This window comes from Delphinus delphis, chromosome 19, assembly GCF_949987515.2.
Source record: "Delphinus delphis chromosome 19, mDelDel1.2, whole genome shotgun sequence".
NCBI classification, from domain to species: Eukaryota; Metazoa; Chordata; class Mammalia; order Artiodactyla; family Delphinidae; genus Delphinus; species Delphinus delphis.
In genome coordinates this window covers 19463004-19481128 of record NC_082701.1, presented here as the reverse complement: position 1 = coordinate 19481128, position 18125 = coordinate 19463004, and the positions used below count along the sequence as shown (strand labels likewise).

General features: G+C 57.6%; 2 protein-coding genes across 2 annotated transcripts; one reads left to right on the top strand and one right to left on the bottom strand.

Moving 5' to 3' along the window:
• Positions 1-131: 131 nt before the first annotated feature.
• CCR10 (C-C motif chemokine receptor 10) lies at positions 132-2468 on the bottom strand. The gene is made up of 2 exons (XM_059996459.1): positions 2396-2468; positions 132-1346 (listed from the first exon to the last, which is right to left on the bottom strand). The coding sequence occupies exons 1-2, from the start codon at positions 2396-2398 to the stop codon at positions 279-281; spliced, it is 1071 nt and encodes a 356-aa protein (XP_059852442.1). The 5' UTR covers positions 2399-2468; the 3' UTR covers positions 132-278.
• A 510-nt stretch (positions 2469-2978) lies between these two features.
• CNTNAP1 (contactin associated protein 1) lies at positions 2979-18067 on the top strand. The gene is made up of 24 exons (XM_059996458.1): positions 2979-3143; positions 4064-4165; positions 4260-4453; positions 4903-5050; positions 5143-5346; positions 5958-6142; positions 6764-6907; positions 7526-7787; positions 8258-8407; positions 8666-8837; positions 9302-9408; positions 9555-9674; positions 10045-10248; positions 10445-10601; positions 10687-10814; positions 11112-11297; positions 12507-12728; positions 12985-13224; positions 14128-14481; positions 14642-14769; positions 15229-15322; positions 15510-15755; positions 15864-15911; positions 16749-18067. The coding sequence occupies exons 1-24, from the start codon at positions 3077-3079 to the stop codon at positions 17015-17017; spliced, it is 4131 nt and encodes a 1376-aa protein (XP_059852441.1). The 5' UTR covers positions 2979-3076; the 3' UTR covers positions 17018-18067.
• The last annotated feature ends 58 nt before the right edge of the window (positions 18068-18125 follow it).

Below are 18125 nucleotides of genomic sequence, written 5' to 3'. Positions count from 1 at the left end.
TTCCACTCAGAGCCAAGCGCGGCGGAGCGCGAAGGGGCGGGGCCGTGGGGGACCCACCAGCTCTGCCCTGCTGCAAATCACTTCCAAGCCGGTGAGTCAAAAATAGTAACAGTTGTTGTGTTCCCCTCATTTCCATGTTGTCAGTTTAATGTGCCGAAGTACAGAAGCAATTCCTGATGTCCCTACCTCTTTCTCAGTGTCCCCCACCTACTCCCTCTTCCCGCTACCCTCCCTGGAATCATTTCCTCAGCCCGCCCCCCTCCTCTTGATTCGCAGCCCTAGTAGTCCCAGAAGGAGATACTGTTGGTCTCCGTGGGAGCCGAGCAGGAAGAAAGGCGGGGCCGGAGGGGGCAGCGGCCGCGGTGGTGAGGCCCTGGACTACAGCCTCGACCCCGTAGCAGCCTCCGCAGGTCCTGGCGGAAGCGCAGGCCCAGAAAGGCGTAGAGCACGGGGTTGAGACCGCAGCGGGCGAGGGCCAAGCCCCCGGTCACCAGCAGTGCCAGATCCTTGCGCTTGCTGGCGGGGCAGCTCCGCTCGCGGGCCGCCAGGAGGTCGGCAGTATCCAATAGCAGGGCGAGACTGTAGGGCAGCTGCAGCACCACGAAGGCAGCCACCAGGGCCACCACGACGCGCAGCGCGCGCCGGCGCTCGGGCCCCCTGGTGGCCAGCAGCGTGCGGCCCAGGAGCGCGTAGCAGGCCGCCATGACGCCCAGCGGCAGCGCGAAGCCCAGGACCACCTGCGCCACGGCGCTCACCCCCTTCACCGTCTGCGTGAGGCCCTCGGGGAAAATGAGACGGCAGCGCCGCTGGCCTTCTCGCTGCCCGTCCTGGCTGAAAAGGAGAGCAGGCAGCGCCAGGAGCAGCGACAACAACCACACGATGACTGAGACCAAGTGTGCACGGCCCGGCACCGGGGGCCTCGGTCCAGCTGGGAGGGCCCGCGCGATGGCCACATAGCGGTCGGCGCTGATACAGGCCAGGAAGAGGAAGCCGGCGTGGAAGGAGGCCGAATAGAGGCCCGAGATGGCGCGGCAGGTGACACTTCCCAGACTCCAGCCCTGCAGAGCCCCGGCTGCGGCAAAGGGCAGGGTCAGGGCCAGCAGAAGGTCGGCCAGGGCCAGCTGGAGCAGGTGGGCGGAGGTGGGCGAGCGGGCAGCGCGTCGCGCCGCCAGGTGCGTGGCCAGGACCAGGCCATTGCCAGCCAGACCCAGCGCAGCCACCGTCAGGGAGACACTGGGTTGGAAGGCCCGACTGAAGGCCTGGACATCGGCCTTGTAGCAGAGTTCTGGCAGCGGCTCAGCCGAGTATGCCTCCTCATCGTCCCCGGAGTAGGGGCCCCAGGAGACCTGGGAAGGCCAAAATGAGAAGAGAGACCTTATGAGGCATGCCTCCACCACACACCTCCCCCTCCCGCACATGCATTCCAAGCTGGGGGCTCCTGTGTGACCAGGTACAATGGTACAGTACCCGGGGAGAAGACATAAACTCTTCTCCACACTCTTCTTAGCACACCCTCAGACAGGCCTTGGCTTCCCTCGCACCCCTCCTGCCTCTACATCCAGCTTCCTCGGTGACCTTGACTGAATCACTTGCTCTTTCTGGCTCTCCAGTTGCCTAATACATAATGTCGAGATTAGAAATCCTGACCAGCCCACCCGGCAGGGTTGTTTGAAATAAGGAAGATAATGAATGTGAAGCATCTGTGCTCTCCATAGGCCAAGTGTCCGTTTTGTTAATAAATCTTAGCGCTTCAGTTCTTCTGCAGCGCCCTCTCCTGGAAGAACATCCACATGCAGACTTTGCCTGAGACCTGGTCCCTGGACTCCATGCTTGGCCTGAAGAGGTTTTCTATGTCTCCTTTCCCTTCTCCCCTTCTCACCCCCACCTCTTAGCCTCCAGTACAGGTGCACTGAACTACTCTTGACAAGGGGGTCGTAAGGGTTGGAGCTCAGGTTTTCTGAGCTCAGTTGGGACCTTAGATCTCTAGGTTCAGCTCATCCTCCCTCTGAACCCCAGTCCCGTCCCCGAACCCCAGCGTCTCATTACCAGCCCGATCTATCTGGAGGGCCCCTGGTCCCAGAGGGCTCCAGGCATCCTAGGTAGGTCACAGCATGGCAGAGGCCTGGTGCTAGGTAGAGAATCCCGTCCCTTCACCTCACCCTCCCTCTCTGTAACCATTACCCCCCTGCCCCCACTCCCACCTGCTTTGCGGGCTCAGTCCCCATCTCTGGCTACTCGGGTTTCTGAGGTAAAGCCACTGGGTACAGAAGTTAAACTAGTGGGACAGGAAGGAAGGGGCGGGGAGAAGGGCCAGGAGGGCGGTGGGGATTAGGGTCTGTGGGCCGTCTTTACCTAACTTTCCTATTCTACGTCCTAAAAAGTAATTTCTCCTTACCATGCCAGTAGAAAAAGAACGGGTTTGCAGCCACCTGTGTGATCTCAGGTAGGTTTTCTGACCTCTCTGAGCCTCAGGTTTTTCATCTGCGAAGTGGAGTGAGGTAAAAATGCAGAATTCACAGGGTGCTGAGGGTGCCTAGTACGGGTACCTGGAGCATAATTTGCTGTCAGAAGATGTTAGATTCTTTTACTTACTCTTCTCCCCATCTCCAAGCACCCTCCCCTTCCATCTCCCTTTTCTTGGATTTTTTCAGGACCCCCTAACCGTCCCTAGCCTCCCTTCCCCCATCCCTGCGGCCACAGTCCCTGTCGGCCTCGGGTTATTCAGGGTATTTCCCGGCGACGGGAGGCTCTCTACCCCCGCCCATTCGCAGTAGGGCTGAGGCGCGCGCTTGCGCGGGGTCCGGGAAAGCGGCGCGTGCCAGGAGAGAGAGGCTGGGGGAGGGGGGAGGTGAGAAGAGAGAGGGTGGAAGGAGAGGCGAGAACAGCGGAGAACCAGGAACAGCACAGAGAGAGACAAGGGAGAAAGGTTGGGGGGAGAGAGGAAAGAGGGAGGGGTGGGTAAGGGGTCGAGAGAGAGCCATCCGCTGCGAACCCCAGGAGGAAAGCCCGAGCTGGAACTGGAGCCCTAGCCGGAGACGGGCACTGGGAGGCGGCCGCCGGGATCCGTCAGCCCTGCATGATGCGTCTCCGGCTCTTCTGCATCTTGCTCGCCGCGGTCTCGGGAGCCCGGGGCTGGGGCTACTGTGAGTGCGGGGCTCGCAGGCAGGCGGGATTGGGCCTGGGAGTCTAAGGTCTGCAGGGCGGGTCCCGCACCGCATTGCGGCTGGGTGGTCGCGGGTCCCTTCCCGGCCGGCGCGCGCTCGTGCGCTTGCATCCTTTCCTGCCTCTCCCCGGCGCTCCGCAATGCAGCTCCGAGGCTGGCGCGCGCGCCCGGCGATGGGGCTGGGCTCAGAGCTGAAGATAGAGCCGGCCCGGGCGAGGATTGGGGACTGGGATCCAAGCGGGAGCTAGTGCCTGGGTTTGAGGGTTGGGAATAAGGGTGGTGCCAGTGACCCCGCTAGGGTTAAGGTTTTGCCAGGGGCTGGGGCTGGGCTTGGAGCTGGCCCAGGGACCAGAGTTTGGGGCTGAGGCTGGGGCTGGATTTTGGGGTTGGGATCCATGCAGTATTTGGTGACCCTTTATGATGCTAAGGTTGCACGTGGAACTGGTGATGGTGCTTGGACCGGCTGGGGTTGGGACCAAGGCCTGGATTTGGGGTTGGTGCAGGTCTGTGGGCGCTGCTGACTGGGATTGAGGCTAAGGCTGGGGCTGGATTGGTGTCTTGGGGTGACTCAGGTTCTAAAAGATGCTGAGGTTTGGGATTGTGTTTGTGGGTGTACTGATCCCCAGCTGGTACTAGGCAGGGTCTGGCCTACAGGTTCTTCCAGAAGAAGAAGGCAGCCTCCCCGAAGTGTGCAGCTGTTGCTGCAGACCAGGTTGAGTGGATGGTTTAAGTTAGTGCTGGGTCTGCAATGGGGGAGACCAGGTTGAGTAGATGGTTTAAGTTAGGGCTGGGTCTGCAATGGGGGAGAGAGAAGAAAGAGCTCCGGTTGCTCTGCGTGCTGGGCCTTTGGGAAGACTGGGAGGGGCCACCCTGATCAACATGTCTGTTCCCCCAACCCAGACGGCTGTGACGAGGAGCTGGTTGGGCCCCTGTATGCACGCTCCCTGGGTGCCTCCTCCTACTATGGGCTCTTCACCGCACCCCGTTTTGCCCGGCTGCACGGTGAGCGTGGTGGCGCCCCATGGTGGGGTGGGGGACTCTGGAGGGCTGGAGGTGAATGGGGAGCCAGTGGTGAAAGGCCTTGCCCCTTCTATAGGCATAAGCGGATGGTCTCCCCGGATTGGAGACCCAAATCCCTGGCTCCAGATCGACCTAATGAAGAAGCACCGGATCCGGGCTGTGGCCACGCAGGGCTCCTTTAACTCTTGGGACTGGGTCACACATTACATGCTGCTCTATGGTGACCGAGTGGACAGCTGGACACCGTTCTATCAGCGAGGGCACAACGCGGTACTCCAGGCTCCCTGCGCACACACTTGGGGAACCTTTTCAGCTCTGTGACCTGGGCTGGGCCGGGCACAATCTTGGGGGAGGGGCAGCAGGCAGTGGTGAGGGCACAGATGAGGAGCAGTGACTTCCTCCCCAGGGACTCAGTCCAGAGGGACTGTCGGCTCCCCATGTGTGCAAGATATTCCCAGTGACAGGGTTTAACATACTTCAGAGTAAAATCTGGGAGAGCTTCATGAAGGTGGTGACATCTGAGTTGACCTTTGAGGATATAATGGGACGCTCTAGGCTAGGGAAACTGTGTTTGTGTAAAACCATGAAGGCAGGGGAGATAAGGAGTGTTTGCCTTCCAGAAGTTGAGATTGGCTAGATGCGACAACTGTGGACTGGGAGGCTGTGGAGAAACAAGCAGGGGGTGGGGACGTGGTCACTCCTCTTCCCTTGCCCCTCAGACCTTCTTCGGTAACGTGAACGAGTCGGCGGTGGTTCGCCACGACCTGCACTACCACTTCACGGCGCGCTACATCCGCATCGTGCCCTTGGCTTGGAACCCGCGCGGCAAGATCGGCCTGAGGCTCGGCCTCTACGGCTGCCCTTACAGTAAGGGTGTGAGGTCGTGGGCGGGGTGGGGGTGGTGCCCGGGAGACAAAGAGTCTCCCCGGTCCCCAACCCACCTAGTGCCCCTCGCGCAGAGTCCGACGTGCTCTATTTCGATGGCGATGATGCCATCTCGTACCGCTTCCCGCGAGGGGTCAGCCGGAGTCTGTGGGACGTGTTCGCCTTCAGCTTCAAGACCGAAGAGAAGGACGGGCTCCTGTTGCACGCCGAGGGCGCCCAGGGCGACTACGTGACACTCGAGCTGCAGGGGGCGCACTTGCTGCTGCACATGAGCCTGGGTGAGCTCAGAGATCCCGGCGCAAAGCCTGAGGCTCTCCTCCCACGTCTCTTGTTGCACCTCCTCCGCGAAGCCGCACCCCACTCCTTATCCTTCCCTTCCTTAGTGTTTGGACCAACCCACCTTTTTCGTGTAAAATTTGGTGCTAGCAAAACACTGGACTCGGGATCAGGAGAAGCGGATTCCAGTCTCAGCTCTACCACCTACCAGCGGGACAAGCACTTCCCCAGTCTGTTTCCTCATTGTAAAAACGTTATATATACGTATACACACACGCCTGAAGCGTTATTATTTTGCATCTCAATCGCTTTTCATAACATCCACATAATGAGGTAGAAGCAACTATCGTGCCTCAAGTTTTACTGATAGGAAAACAGAGGCCCAGAGAGGTTGAATGGCTTACTCTAAGTCCATACTGGCCAATGGCCACTGCTCCATCCCAGGCTGAGGGTGGTCCAATCTCTGTATGCCCACCCTCCCTGGCTGCCCTGGGCCCTGGGCAGTCCCTCCTCTGTGCTGCCAGCTGCTGCTCTGCCTGGGGACTAGCTGGGCAGTAGGGCTCGCTTGGGTTTTCCAGGTTCCAGGTCTGACCCCGCCCCACCCTACCCTCAGGCAGCAGCCCCATCCAGCCAAGGCCCGGTCACACAACCGTGAGCGCTGGTGGCGTCCTCAATGACCAGCACTGGCATTACGTACGCGTGGACCGATTTGGCCGCGAAGCAAATCTCACCCTGGACGGCTACGAGCAGCGCTTCGTGCTCAATGGCGACTTCGAGAGACTGAACCTGGACACCGAGGTGAGCGGAGAGGGGAGGAGCCATTTGGTTAAGTGGGATGCTGGGTGGGCCGGTGGGGGACAGCACTTTTCTCTACCAGAGGTAAGACTCTGCTTTCGGGTGTCTGAATATGCTAGCAGCTCTTGGCAAACTCCCAGAAAGGCCTGGGTTTTTGTTGTTGCTGCTGCTATTAGCACGCAGATTCCCGGACTCCACCCCAGAACTACTGAGATGGAGTCTGGAAATCTGGATTTGGGGGATTGGACAGGATGAGAAAATTGCCCCCTTCAGGCCCTGATCTGCAGATAAAGAATCCCAGACAGGTTCATTGACTTACCTAAGGGCATGCAGCCAATTTGTGGTGGAGTCAGGGCTAGAACCCAAGCCTGGGGAGGCCCAGCGAGCTTCCAGCTTCAATACCGATACTGGGGCACTGTGTGTCTCAAGTCTTATAAAACTCAATCTGCCTGGAGCGTGGGACAGTGTACGGCGGGGGTGGGGGTGGGGAGCGTGAGAAAGGCGTGCGCGCTGCCGCACTTGTCGGCTCCGTGGGAAAACTTCTGGAAACTTCACCATTGATCCTGATGGGAGTGGCCCCCTGAAGCCATTTGTAGTGTACTCACGCCTCACTCCGCCCCGCAGATGTTCATCGGGGGTCTGGTGGGCGCCGCGCAGAAGAACCTTGCCTACCGGCATAATTTCCGCGGCTGCATGGAAAACGTAATCTTCAACCGAGTCAACATCGCGGACCTGGCCGTGCGGCGCCATTCACGGATCACCTTCGAGGCCAGTGGGCCGGGGGATCTGGGAGGACTGGGGCGTCAAAGCCGCTTGGAACCGAGAGGTGGAGTGGGAAGAGATATTGCGAATCATGTAAAAGCCGAGGACCCCCCTCCCCAGCGGGATGCTCAAGTGGGGGTGATGGTGTCATCACTGCCTCACAGGAAGTGCGAAAGGCCAGCTCCCAACCCCCCAGTTAAAAGCTGTGGCGCGGTCTAAGCATCTCCTCAACTGAGGAAAGTAAGGTGTAGCGACCCTGAGTGGCTCCACCAGGGGTCACGGAGCTGCGCAGGGGCTGAGGAGGGACTTGAACCCAAGGCTGTTTCGGTGTGTGGGTGTGGGTGCTCCCCCCACCCGAACTCAGGAGCGTAATCAGGCACTGCTGCCGGGAAGCAGGCGGGAAATGGCCTCTCCACGCTGGAAGGAAGGGAAGGAGCGGTCGCCCCTGGAGACGATGTAGATCAGGATAGAGTCCTGCAGGCCGACTTGGTGGCTGGAGACCTCCTCCACAGCTGGACATGTTTCTGGGGGAGTTGGGGAGGTGCACCCAGGGAACCTCACTCCTCACAGAGGTGGGGCGGGGCATCGGCTCGGGTGCTGACAGACCCTCACTTTCGTCCTTAGGGTAAGGTGGCATTCCGTTGCCTGGACCCGGTTCCTCACCCCATCAACTTTGGAGGCCCTCACAACTTCGTGCAAGTGCCTGGCTTCCCTCGCCGAGGCCGCCTCGCAGTCTCTTTTCGCTTCCGTACCTGGGATCTCACCGGGCTGCTACTTTTCTCCCGCCTGGGGGATGGGCTGGGCCACGTGGAGCTGATGCTCAGTGAAGGGCAGGTCAATGTGTCCATCGTGCAGACGGGCCGAAAGAAACTTCAGTTTGCTGCTGGTGAGGGGTGGAGGGAAGGGGGAGGCACAGGGAGGCCAGGGAAGGGCAAAGAGCAGAGGAGTTTGTAGGCCTGGACTGAAGCCTTTGCACACCGGAGAGGGGTGAGGGAGTGAGGGGAGGGAGCAGGGCAGGAGGTCCCAGGGCCCTGGGAAAAGGTGGGAGTGGATGGAGGCTGCTGGGAGTTGGAGGGCGGGGCAGATCTGAGGAGCTAAGGAGAAGCAGGAAGGCCGAGAATCCTGGTACTCTCCAGTTCCGGAGGGTCTCTGGAGGTGTCATTCAGTTATGACTTTTGTGTCAGCCACTGGGGTTCCACACAGTGAAGAGAGACATTCAGAGATGTCACCACTCAGGTTGATAAGTGTAAAAATGGGAGGCACATAGGCTACTGTTAGGACACAGAGTGGGGTTGCTGCCTCTTCTAGAACGTGGTGCCCCCCTCCCCCCCCACACCATCCTCCTGTCCTGTCCAGGGTTCCGCCTGAATGATGGCTTTTGGCACGAGGTGAATTTTGTGGCACAGGAAAACCATGCAGTCATCAGCATTGATGATGTGGAGGGGGCAGAGGTCAGGGTCTCATACCCACTGCTGATCCGAACAGGAACCTCATACTTCTTTGGAGGTAAGCAGAGGCCGACCTGGCTAGACCCCTGTCTCTGGGTGGGAAGGCCCCATCTAAGTCCACCCAGACAGGGCTACATGGAGAGTTTTGTAGCAGTAAATCCCTCTTGTCCCTCTGGGGCCTTGGGGACTGGAAGGTCACTGTCATTGTCTACTAGCCCCTTTCCTTCCTTCATGTCTGGCTCTCCCTTGGCATCTCCCTGGGGGAGGGTCGCTGGAGTCTCCCCTGGGGAGGGCCTCACAGGGGTGGTTGCTCCAGGTTGTCCCAAGCCAGCCAGTCGATCGGGCTGCCACTCCAACCAGACGGCGTTCCATGGCTGCATGGAGCTGCTCAAGGTGGATGGTCAACTGGTCAACCTGACTCTGGTGGAGGGCCGGCGGCTTGGATACTATGCTGAGGTCCTCTTTGACACATGTGGCATCACTGATAGGTATCCAGAAGCCCCTCTCCCTACAAGAGGTGACCCCTCCAAAGCCCTCTTCCATGGTCTCCCAATGACGGGAATGGCCTTTCTCAATGATCTCCCTTCTCCTGGTCCCAGCTCCAAAGTCTCCTACCTGGGGATGATTCCTCCTTGACCTCTCACCTTCTATTTCTTCCCTTAAAGTGACACATGCTCAGAATGGAAATGAAGCATCTGTTTTTGGTCCTCGAGGGTTTTATTTGGGGGGTGGGGGAAGAAAGGCATTATTTATTCCTTTGGGGAAGGGGAAACAGTATAGTACTTGAGCCCTGAGGCCTGCCTAATGCCCCAGCATTTAAGCTTGGTAGGTGGAGTATGTTTCGCACTGGGTTTTGGTGCTCCCGGGAGCTGGGAGTGAAGCTTGTAAGCATCAGACTGTACGCTCAAGCTCCCCGTAAGGCTCCTTCCCTCGGTGCTGACCCCTCACCTAGGTGCAGCCCTAATATGTGTGAGCATGACGGACGCTGCTACCAGTCTTGGGATGACTTCATCTGCTATTGTGAACTGACAGGCTACAAGGGGGAGACCTGCCACCAACGTAAGCCAGCTTGGGTACGGGGGAGAGTCAGAGGCAGGGGAGGTCAGGAGGTTTCTGGCAATCCTGAGGCCGCTAGAGATGGTAGGGCTGGCCCTCCTAGCCCCCTGGCCCTATAACTGCCTCTTCCCCACCTCACCACCGACCAGCTTTGTATAAGGAATCCTGTGAGGCTTATCGGCTCAGTGGGAAAACTTCCGGCAACTTCACCATTGATCCTGATGGGAGTGGCCCCCTGAAGCCATTTGTAGTGTACTGTGATATCCGAGGTAAGTGGCTCTGACGGGTGGTGGAGGGGCAGCTGACGAGGCAATGTGGGAGTGTGGGGGAAATGGAAGGATGGAAGGGTGGACAGGGGCCAGTGAGATTAAATGGTGGTGGGGGTAAAGGAGGACAGAAGGGGGAAGGGGACACTCAGGGATTTGTAATCTAGCCTTGCAGGTAGATTCCAGCTTCCTGATCCATTCCAGCTGTCTCATCTCCGGCCTATGACGTTGGGGGCCTAGAGCTGGGCTGAAATGGAGCTGCTGGCCACGTTTCTTGTCTCTGGATTGCAGTAGTGGTGCTGGGGGCGGGGCAGGGACATGGGTAGGGAAGGCCCGTCTCCAGCCACAGCTCTGTCTCATCCCCCTCCCCCAGAGAACCGGGCCTGGACAGTTGTGAGGCATGACAGGCTGTGGACAACTCGGGTGACAGGTTCTAGCATGGAGCGGCCATTCCTCGGGGCCGTCCAGTACTGGAATGCATCCTGGGAGGAAGTCAGTGCCCTGGCCAATGCTTCCCAGCACTGTGAACAGTGGATTGAGTTCTCCTGCTACAACTCCCGGCTGCTCAACACTGCAGGTTAGGGGGGGTGGGGGTGGGGAGGGCAAGAGCTGGAGGAGAGACCGGTGGGGTCTGGGAGAAGAGGATTAGAGGGTTCAAGGGAGCCCTGGGCTACAGGATTCAAGAAAGGGTCTGGGCTGGTTGGAAGGGTGAGAGAGGAGCCCAGAGGCTAATGGAGGGCAGGGCCTGGAGACTGCCTGCACCTCTTCCCCAGGAGGCTACCCCTATAGCTTCTGGATCGGCCGCAATGAGGAGCAGCACTTCTACTGGGGTGGCTCGCAGCCCGGCATTCAGCGCTGTGCCTGTGGTCTGGACCGGAGCTGTGTGGACCCCGCTCTGCACTGTAACTGTGACGCCGACCAGCCCCAGTGGTAAGGGGGGCAAAGGGCCAGGGCTTTCAGGACGCCAGGGACCCCTGAGCGGCACAGGCTGAGCCACCACATCCTGTCCCCACAGGAGGACCGACAAGGGCCTGCTGACTTTTGTGGACCATTTGCCTGTCACTCAGGTGGTGGTGGGGGACACGAACCGTTCCAATTCTGAGGCCCAGTTCTTCCTGAGACCTCTGCGCTGCTATGGTGATCGTGAGTGACAGACCCTTTTTGTGTACCCTCCCAGGGTCAGCTCTCCAGTCTCCAAAATCTAGGCTACCTGATCCACTGGGGGTCTCTAGGACACACTGCCAGACACCCCAGCTCCTGGTGTGATATGCCCACACCTGTGTTGTTCCTCGGCACCTTCCTCTCTTTCATTACACGCCTTAAGTTTCCCTGGGGACCCCTAGTTGTCCCCTTTTGCCCTGTCTCCCCCCGACCTGAGGCTGCCTCACTCTTCTCCCCTCCTACCTCGCTGACAAGGCCTTCCTCCATCTGGTTTTGTAGGAAATTCCTGGAACACCATCGCCTTCCACACTGGGGCTGCACTGCGCTTTCCCCCAATCCAGGCCAACCACAGCCTTGATGTCTCCTTCTACTTCAGGACCTCGGCTCCCTCAGGAGTCTTCCTAGAGAATGCAGGGGGCCCTTACTGCCAGTGGCGCCGACCTTACGTGCGGGTGGAACTCAACAGTGAGCAGGCAGACGTTGCCGGGGGATGAAGATCCCTGGGGAGGTGTGGGGTGGGTGGAGGCTGGGACAAGTGACAAGGGGTAAGATGCCCCTCTGCGAGGCAGCATGGAAAGGGCTTCAGATGGCGCTGGCTTCTACACCCAGCTCTTTTTTTTATATATATAAATTTATTTATTATTTATTTATTTATTTTTGGCTGCGTTGGGTCTTCGTTGCTGTGCGGGCTTTCTCTAGTTGCAGAGAGCGGGGGCTACTCTTCGTTGTGGTGCGCAGGCTTCTCATTGCGGTGGCTTCTCGTTGCGGAGCACGGGCTCTAGGCGTGTGGGCCTCAGTAGTTGTGGCTCGCGGGCTCTAGAGCACAGGCTCAGTAGTTATGGTTGCACGGGCTTAGTTGCTTCGCGGCATGTGGGATCTTCCCGGACCAGGGATCGAACCCGCGTCCCCTGCATTGGTAGGCGGACTCTCAACCGCTGCGCCACCAGGGAAGTCCCCCAGCTCTGTCTTGACAGCTGGCTTCGTGACCCCGAGCGCCCACTTAGCCTCTCTGGGCCTTAGGTCCCTGACTTGTAAGGAAGCTGGACTCCTGGTGTGTGGGGGTCTTCTACCTGATGAGCTATGCTTCTAACCTGAGAAGTGGGGCTGGGAAGCTGGCTCCAGGGATCTGGGAATTTGAGAGAGACCAGGGGTATGAGGGTTTTTTTCTTTTTTTATACATTTATTTATTTATTTATTTTTGGCTGCATTGGGTCTTCGTTGCTGCGAGTGGGCTTTCTCTAGTTGCGGCGAGCGGGGGCTGCTCTTCTTTGCGGTGCGTGGGCTTCTCATTGTGGGGGCTTCTCTTTGCTGTGGAGCACGGGCTCTAGGAGTGCGGGCTTCAGTAGTTGTGGCACGTGGGCTCAGTAGTTGTGGCACGCAGGCTCAGTAGTTGTGGCACACGGGCTTAGTTGCTCCATGGCATGTGGGGTCTTCCCGTACCAGGGCTTGAACCCGTGTGCCCTGCATTGGCAGGCGGATTCTTAACCACTGCGCCACCAGGGAAGTCCAGGGTATGAGGTTTTAAGCAGTTTATGGGTTTTGTCCCAGGCTGTAGACAGATTGGAGGGACATTCAAGGAGCTCCAAAGGGTGAAGAAGAGAGGTTGTATCAGGTGAACCTGTGAGGGATCTTGGAGGTCTGAGTCCTCTCCCCCTAACCCCCAACGTTGTCCAGCATCCCGGGATGTGGTCTTCGCCTTCGACGTGGGGAATGGGGATGAGAACCTGACAGTGCACTCCGATGACTTTGAGTTCAACGATGACGAGTGGCACCTGGTCCGGGCTGAAATCAATGTAAAGCAGGCCCGGCTCCGCGTGGATCACCGGCCTTGGGTGGTGCGGCCGATGCCCCTGCAGACCTACATCTGGCTGGAGTACGACCAGCCCCTCTATGTTGGTGAGCAGCAACCCAGAGGCAGGTCTGAAGCCTCTGACACCTTCCCCCGCTCTCAAGGCCACTCTCCTTGTTTCCAGGAACCCTGTGTCTTAGGTCCCGATCCCCTCGACCTCAGACTGAGCCAAAGGCCCACCTTTCCTCTCCAGTCCCTGGCATCTATTCTGTTCTTCTAGCCCCCTTGGCTCCCTTCCGAACCCCAATGCTTATCCCTGTCTCTGGCTCTACACCCATTTCTTGACCTGCCCACCTTCCCCAGGATCTGCGGAGCTTAAGAGGCGGCCCTTCGTGGGTTGCTTGAGGGCTATGCGTCTGAACGGAGTGACTCTGAACCTGGAGGGCCGTGCCAATGCCTCTGAGGGAACCTCACCCAACTGCACGGGCCACTGCGCCCACCCCCGGTTCCCCTGTTTCCATGGAGGCCGCTGCGTGGAGCGCTACAGCTACTACACCTGTGACTGTGACCTCACGGCTTTTGACGGGCCATATTGCAACCACGGTTAGTGCTGCTGGTTGTGGGAGGACAGGGAGCCATAATGGGATGTAGGGAGGGCAGGAAAGGAAGGAGGGCACAAAGTCAGCATCGGGGAAAACTGTGGTCGTCCTGGGCTCCTGCGCTCTGAGCTGGGGCAGTCAGGCAGTTGAAGATGTTGGGTGACTCCAAAGGCATAAAGTGGGGCAAGGAAGGGATGGTACAGCTAGCTGGCACGAAAAAGATCAAAAGCAACAAGCAAATAACTTCCCCATCTTCCCACTGTCACCAAGGGAACACAGGTCACCCCACTTGCAAGCATATCCCCCCAGGCTGCACGACGCCCTCCTATGCCATTTCCTATTGGACAATCGCTTCACTCCTAAAACATGTCTACAACCTGGTCCTTGGTTAAGGCAAGCCTTGACATTCACCATAGCAAGATTCTGCACATATACCCAGACTGCAGCCTCCCTAAGGCTGGTCTAGGGGGATGAGTGAGCAGGGCGGTCACTGGTGGGAGAAGTCTGGTGAGGTAGGGAGATACAGGGACTAAGGGACTGACAGAAGGCCTTTGGTTTTGGTTCGGAAGCGTGAGTAGTGGCAGGTGTACCAGATGGGCTTATGGTATCTCGATTCTAATCTTGACTGTCCACTTACTGTGCATCCCTAGGCAAGGAGCTACCCATTTCTGAGCCTCGCTTTCCCCAGCTGTAAAACGCGGGGGTTGGATTAGATGATCGTTTACATTTCCCATGATATTAGGATTCCATTCCGTGATACAGGGGTGCCAGAGGACCTAAAAGCGAATGGAGACGGGTTGTGGTGGTGGCTGAGACTGGGAACACGTGCCAGAGGGTGTGTGTGGATGACATACACAGCGTCTGAATGTGGGAACAGGGGCCCTGACCTCACTCCCTCTGCCTTCAGACATTGGCGGTTTCTTTGAGCCGGGCACCTGGATGCGCTATAACCTCCAGTCAGCGCTGCGCTCCGCAGCCCGCGAGTTCTCCCACATGCTGAGCCGGCCAGTGCCGGGCTACGAGCCCGGCTACGTCCCCGGCTACGACACTCCCGGCTACGCGCCCGGCTACCATGGCCCTGGGTACCGCCTGCCTGACTACCCGCGGCCTGGCCGGCCGGTGCCGGGCTACCGTGGACCCGTCTATAATGTCACTGGAGAGGAGGTGTCTTTCAGCTTCAGCACCCACTCCGCCCCCGCCGTCCTGCTCTACGTCAGCTCCTTTGTGCGTGACTACATGGCTGTGCTCATCAAGGAAGACGGTAAGCCCCCCGAGGCTCTCGCTCTCCATTCCAGCTGTCTCTGGGTGCCCTCCATTCTCGTAACTATCGATTGACCAATACAAGGACTCAGGTGCTCTTACAAGATGGCGGCTTTGGGAGCTGAGAGGAGACCCCCCTCTTCCTCCTCCCCACCCTACAGGGACCCTGCAGCTGCGCTATCAGCTGGGCACCAGTCCCTACGTGTACCAACTAACCACCCGCCCCGTGACTGACGGCCAGCCCCACAGCGTCAACCTTACCCGGGTCTACCGCAACCTCTTCATCCAGGTGCGTGCAGGGGGAGGGGGACAAGGGAGGCGGGCCGGTTCAGACCACAACCTCGCCATCTAGGTTGCGGCAGTGGGAAATGCCAAACGTTTAGCATTTGTAGAGCACGTTCCAGTTTACAGAGGACGTTCATGTGTGTAATCTCACGGGACCTCACAACCTCTCTGTGAGGTGGTTCAGGTAGGCAGCTCTTCTTCTTGTCTTCGTTTGACAAATCACTAAAGGGGCTCAGACGGTAAAGTGGGGTCCCCAAAGTCAAACCACCGTAAGCTGCGAAGACAGGGCTCAAAACCAGCTTGCTGGGTTTTTAATACCAAATCCTATGTCTGGGTCCAGGGGTTCCCCACCTGGGACCGAGCTAGGACTCACCACCAACTGGGAGAGGAGAGTTCCAGCCCGGCCTGGGCTACGTCTGCCCCCGGTTCTCCCTCCCTCATCTCCTTTCCCCTCCCCACTCAGGTGGACTACTTCCCCCTGACAGAGCAGAAGTTCTCACTGTTGGTGGACAGCCAGCTGGACTCACCCAAGGCCTTGTATCTGGGGCGCGTCATGGGTAAGCTGGGGCTGAGAGGGCGTTCTGGGTAAGGAGCTGTGGGTGAAGTCCCTGGAGCCCGGAGGGGAGTGAAGGACGGGGAGTGGCATTGAAGGTGCTGATAAGGAGTGGGAACCTAGCGATGGTGAGAGGGGGCAGTGCTATTGGTGGTCCAAGCCCGTTTCTTTCTGGGCTGCCCCTCCCTCAGAGACGGGAGTGATTGACCCGGAGATCCAGCGCTACAACACGCCAGGTTTCTCGGGCTGCCTGTCTGGTGTCCGATTCAACAATGTGGCCCCCCTCAAGAGCCACTTCCGAACGCCTCGACCCATGACCTCGGAGCTGGCTGAGGCCCTTCGCGTTCAGGGAGAACTGTCTGAGTCTAACTGCGGGGCCATGCCACGTCTCGTCTCAGAGGTGCCACCTGAGCTGGACCCCTGGTATCTGCCCCCAGGTACATCCCTGGGACACAATAAAAGAAGGGAAGAGAGGGACAACAGGGAAAGGAAATGATTCTTAACCTGGAGGCGGCTTCTCCTACCTGGTGCTTTCTCTTTTTCAGACTTCCCGTACTACCACGATGACGGATGGGTTGCCGTACTTTTGGGCTGTGAGTAGCACAGTCACTACCCTGACCTCCTCATTCTACCCTCTGGCTGTCAGCGTTGCCTCCCTGCCCCGTATCCTCAGGGCTGAGGGGTGGTGAAGGCACTAGGTGCATGGTGGCGCCCAGAAGGATGAGACAGGCTATGCTGAAGGTAGCTGATAATCAGGTTGGAGATTTTTAAATGTCTGAGGATGCTATAGACTTTTAATTGAAATGAAATATCAAAATGGGGCTAAGCTTCTACAGTGATGTGCCCATCAATGCCTGATCCCATATACCATCTCTTCTCAGTGGTAGTCCATTGCTGGGCACATCTGACTTTATGACCTTGTGGATCAGATAATCTCCACTTCCTGACGAGCAGCTTAAGTCACATGCTTATCTGCTGGATCATGGTCATTATGTTCCACCAAAGTCAGGTGTTCAGTATCTAAAAGGTCCCAGAATTAGGCAGGAACTGTTTATTAAAAGGAGCTTCACTGCACTATAAAAAGGTACATTTTATGGTACGTAAACTATATCTCAATAAAACTGTTATAAGAAAATTAAAAAATAAAATGAGGCTAAAGCTAAGGGATGAGGAAATGGGGGTCAGTAACATCCAGAGGGACGAGAAACTGGGGTAAGTGCCAGGGATGTGGAAAGAGAATGTTACAAACAGAAGACGGCAGGGGATGAGCCAGGAATTTAGACCTACCAGACACTTACGAATGGCTTGATGTGGCCATACAGCTGACACTCTTGTACACGTATGCTTTAGGCCAAAAGCATACATGTGTGTATGTATATAAGTGAAACCCCAAAGATCTGCCCTGAATTGTTCCTTTTTTTCTCTTTCAGTTTTGGTGGCCTTCTTGCTGCTGGGGTTGGTGGGAATGTTGGTGCTCTTCTATCTGCAAAATCATCGCTACAAGGGCTCCTACCACACCAATGAGCCCAAGGCCACTCACGATTACCACCCTGGCAGCAAACCTCCCCTACCTACTTCAGGCCCGGCCCAAGCCCCAGACCCGGCCCCAACACCAGCTTCTACCCAAGTTCCAGCCCCAGCCCCTGGCCCCCGGGACCAAAACCTACCCCAGATCCTGGAGGAGTCTAGGTCCGAATGAATCAGGAGAAGGGCTTCAGGGACCAAGTCCATCTCCTCCAAATTCCCCAATCCCTGCCTCTGCCCCATGCGTCAGGGACATTTGGCTCCTCTTAGCTGGCTCTGCTCACCCAGAGGCTTTCCCTCCTGCCAAGTGTGGTGGGCAGAGCCACAGATGGGACCAAAGGGAGTGGCTGCGCCGCACTGCCTAAACCAATGCCCTGCCCGTCCCCATTCCCCAGGCTCCTGGTGGTTTGCCTGCCCCAGAGAAGCCTCATGGGGTTAAGACAGGCCCTTCCTGCCATCCCTGTCCCAGCTGCTGCCGGGGATTAACAACAGGGTGCAGGGGAGATTAACTGCCTCCCTTCAAATATTCAATCTCAGCAGGGACAGATGTGTGGGATTGCAGGGATGCACGGGGTATGGGGGGAGGCGGCTGCTGAATCATACCCCCCAGCCTCCCCCCTCCCCTGCAGAACATCTTCCATTGGCTTCCACTCAGTTGGGGATCAGGGAGGGCTTCGCTGATGTCTCCCACCCCCGTTTTTTGTTTTTTACAGAGACCGAGAGGCCTCAGTTTAGCACCTTAGTACCTCCACTGCTTTACATGCTTTAGCCAAAGCCATAAAAAACTTGCAATGTAGAGAGAATAACGCAGACACGCTGACTAGCCAGCCCTCCACTCTTCCTCCCTCTTCCAAGATATGCAGTCGCCTTGGTGCCCGTCCAAAGGCTTGGCCCCCCTCTCCAATGCATGAGGAGCCCTCTTTCCTCCGCTCAGAGATGCTGCTTCGTTCGCCCCGGAGGTCATATTCTTTATATATATTTTTTGTTGCAAAGTCTCTCTCTAGAGAAACTCTATATATTGCTCTAATTTTTTAAATTATCAGTTTATATATAAAAGAAAAAATCAATCGACTGTCCTGTCCTGTGCTGTGCCCATGGTCTGTAGTGTGCTTCTCCTGTGTTGGAAGTCTCATGAGGTCTGCCGGTCATTCACCCAAGCTTGATCCGGCCTCCACTCTGAAGCTGTGCTCTCAGACTTGGAGCTGTTCTAATAAAGCAGAGTGACAGAGCCTAAGTCTGTGTGTGGTAGCTGGCGGCGTGGTTAGGGCACAGTGGGATGATTT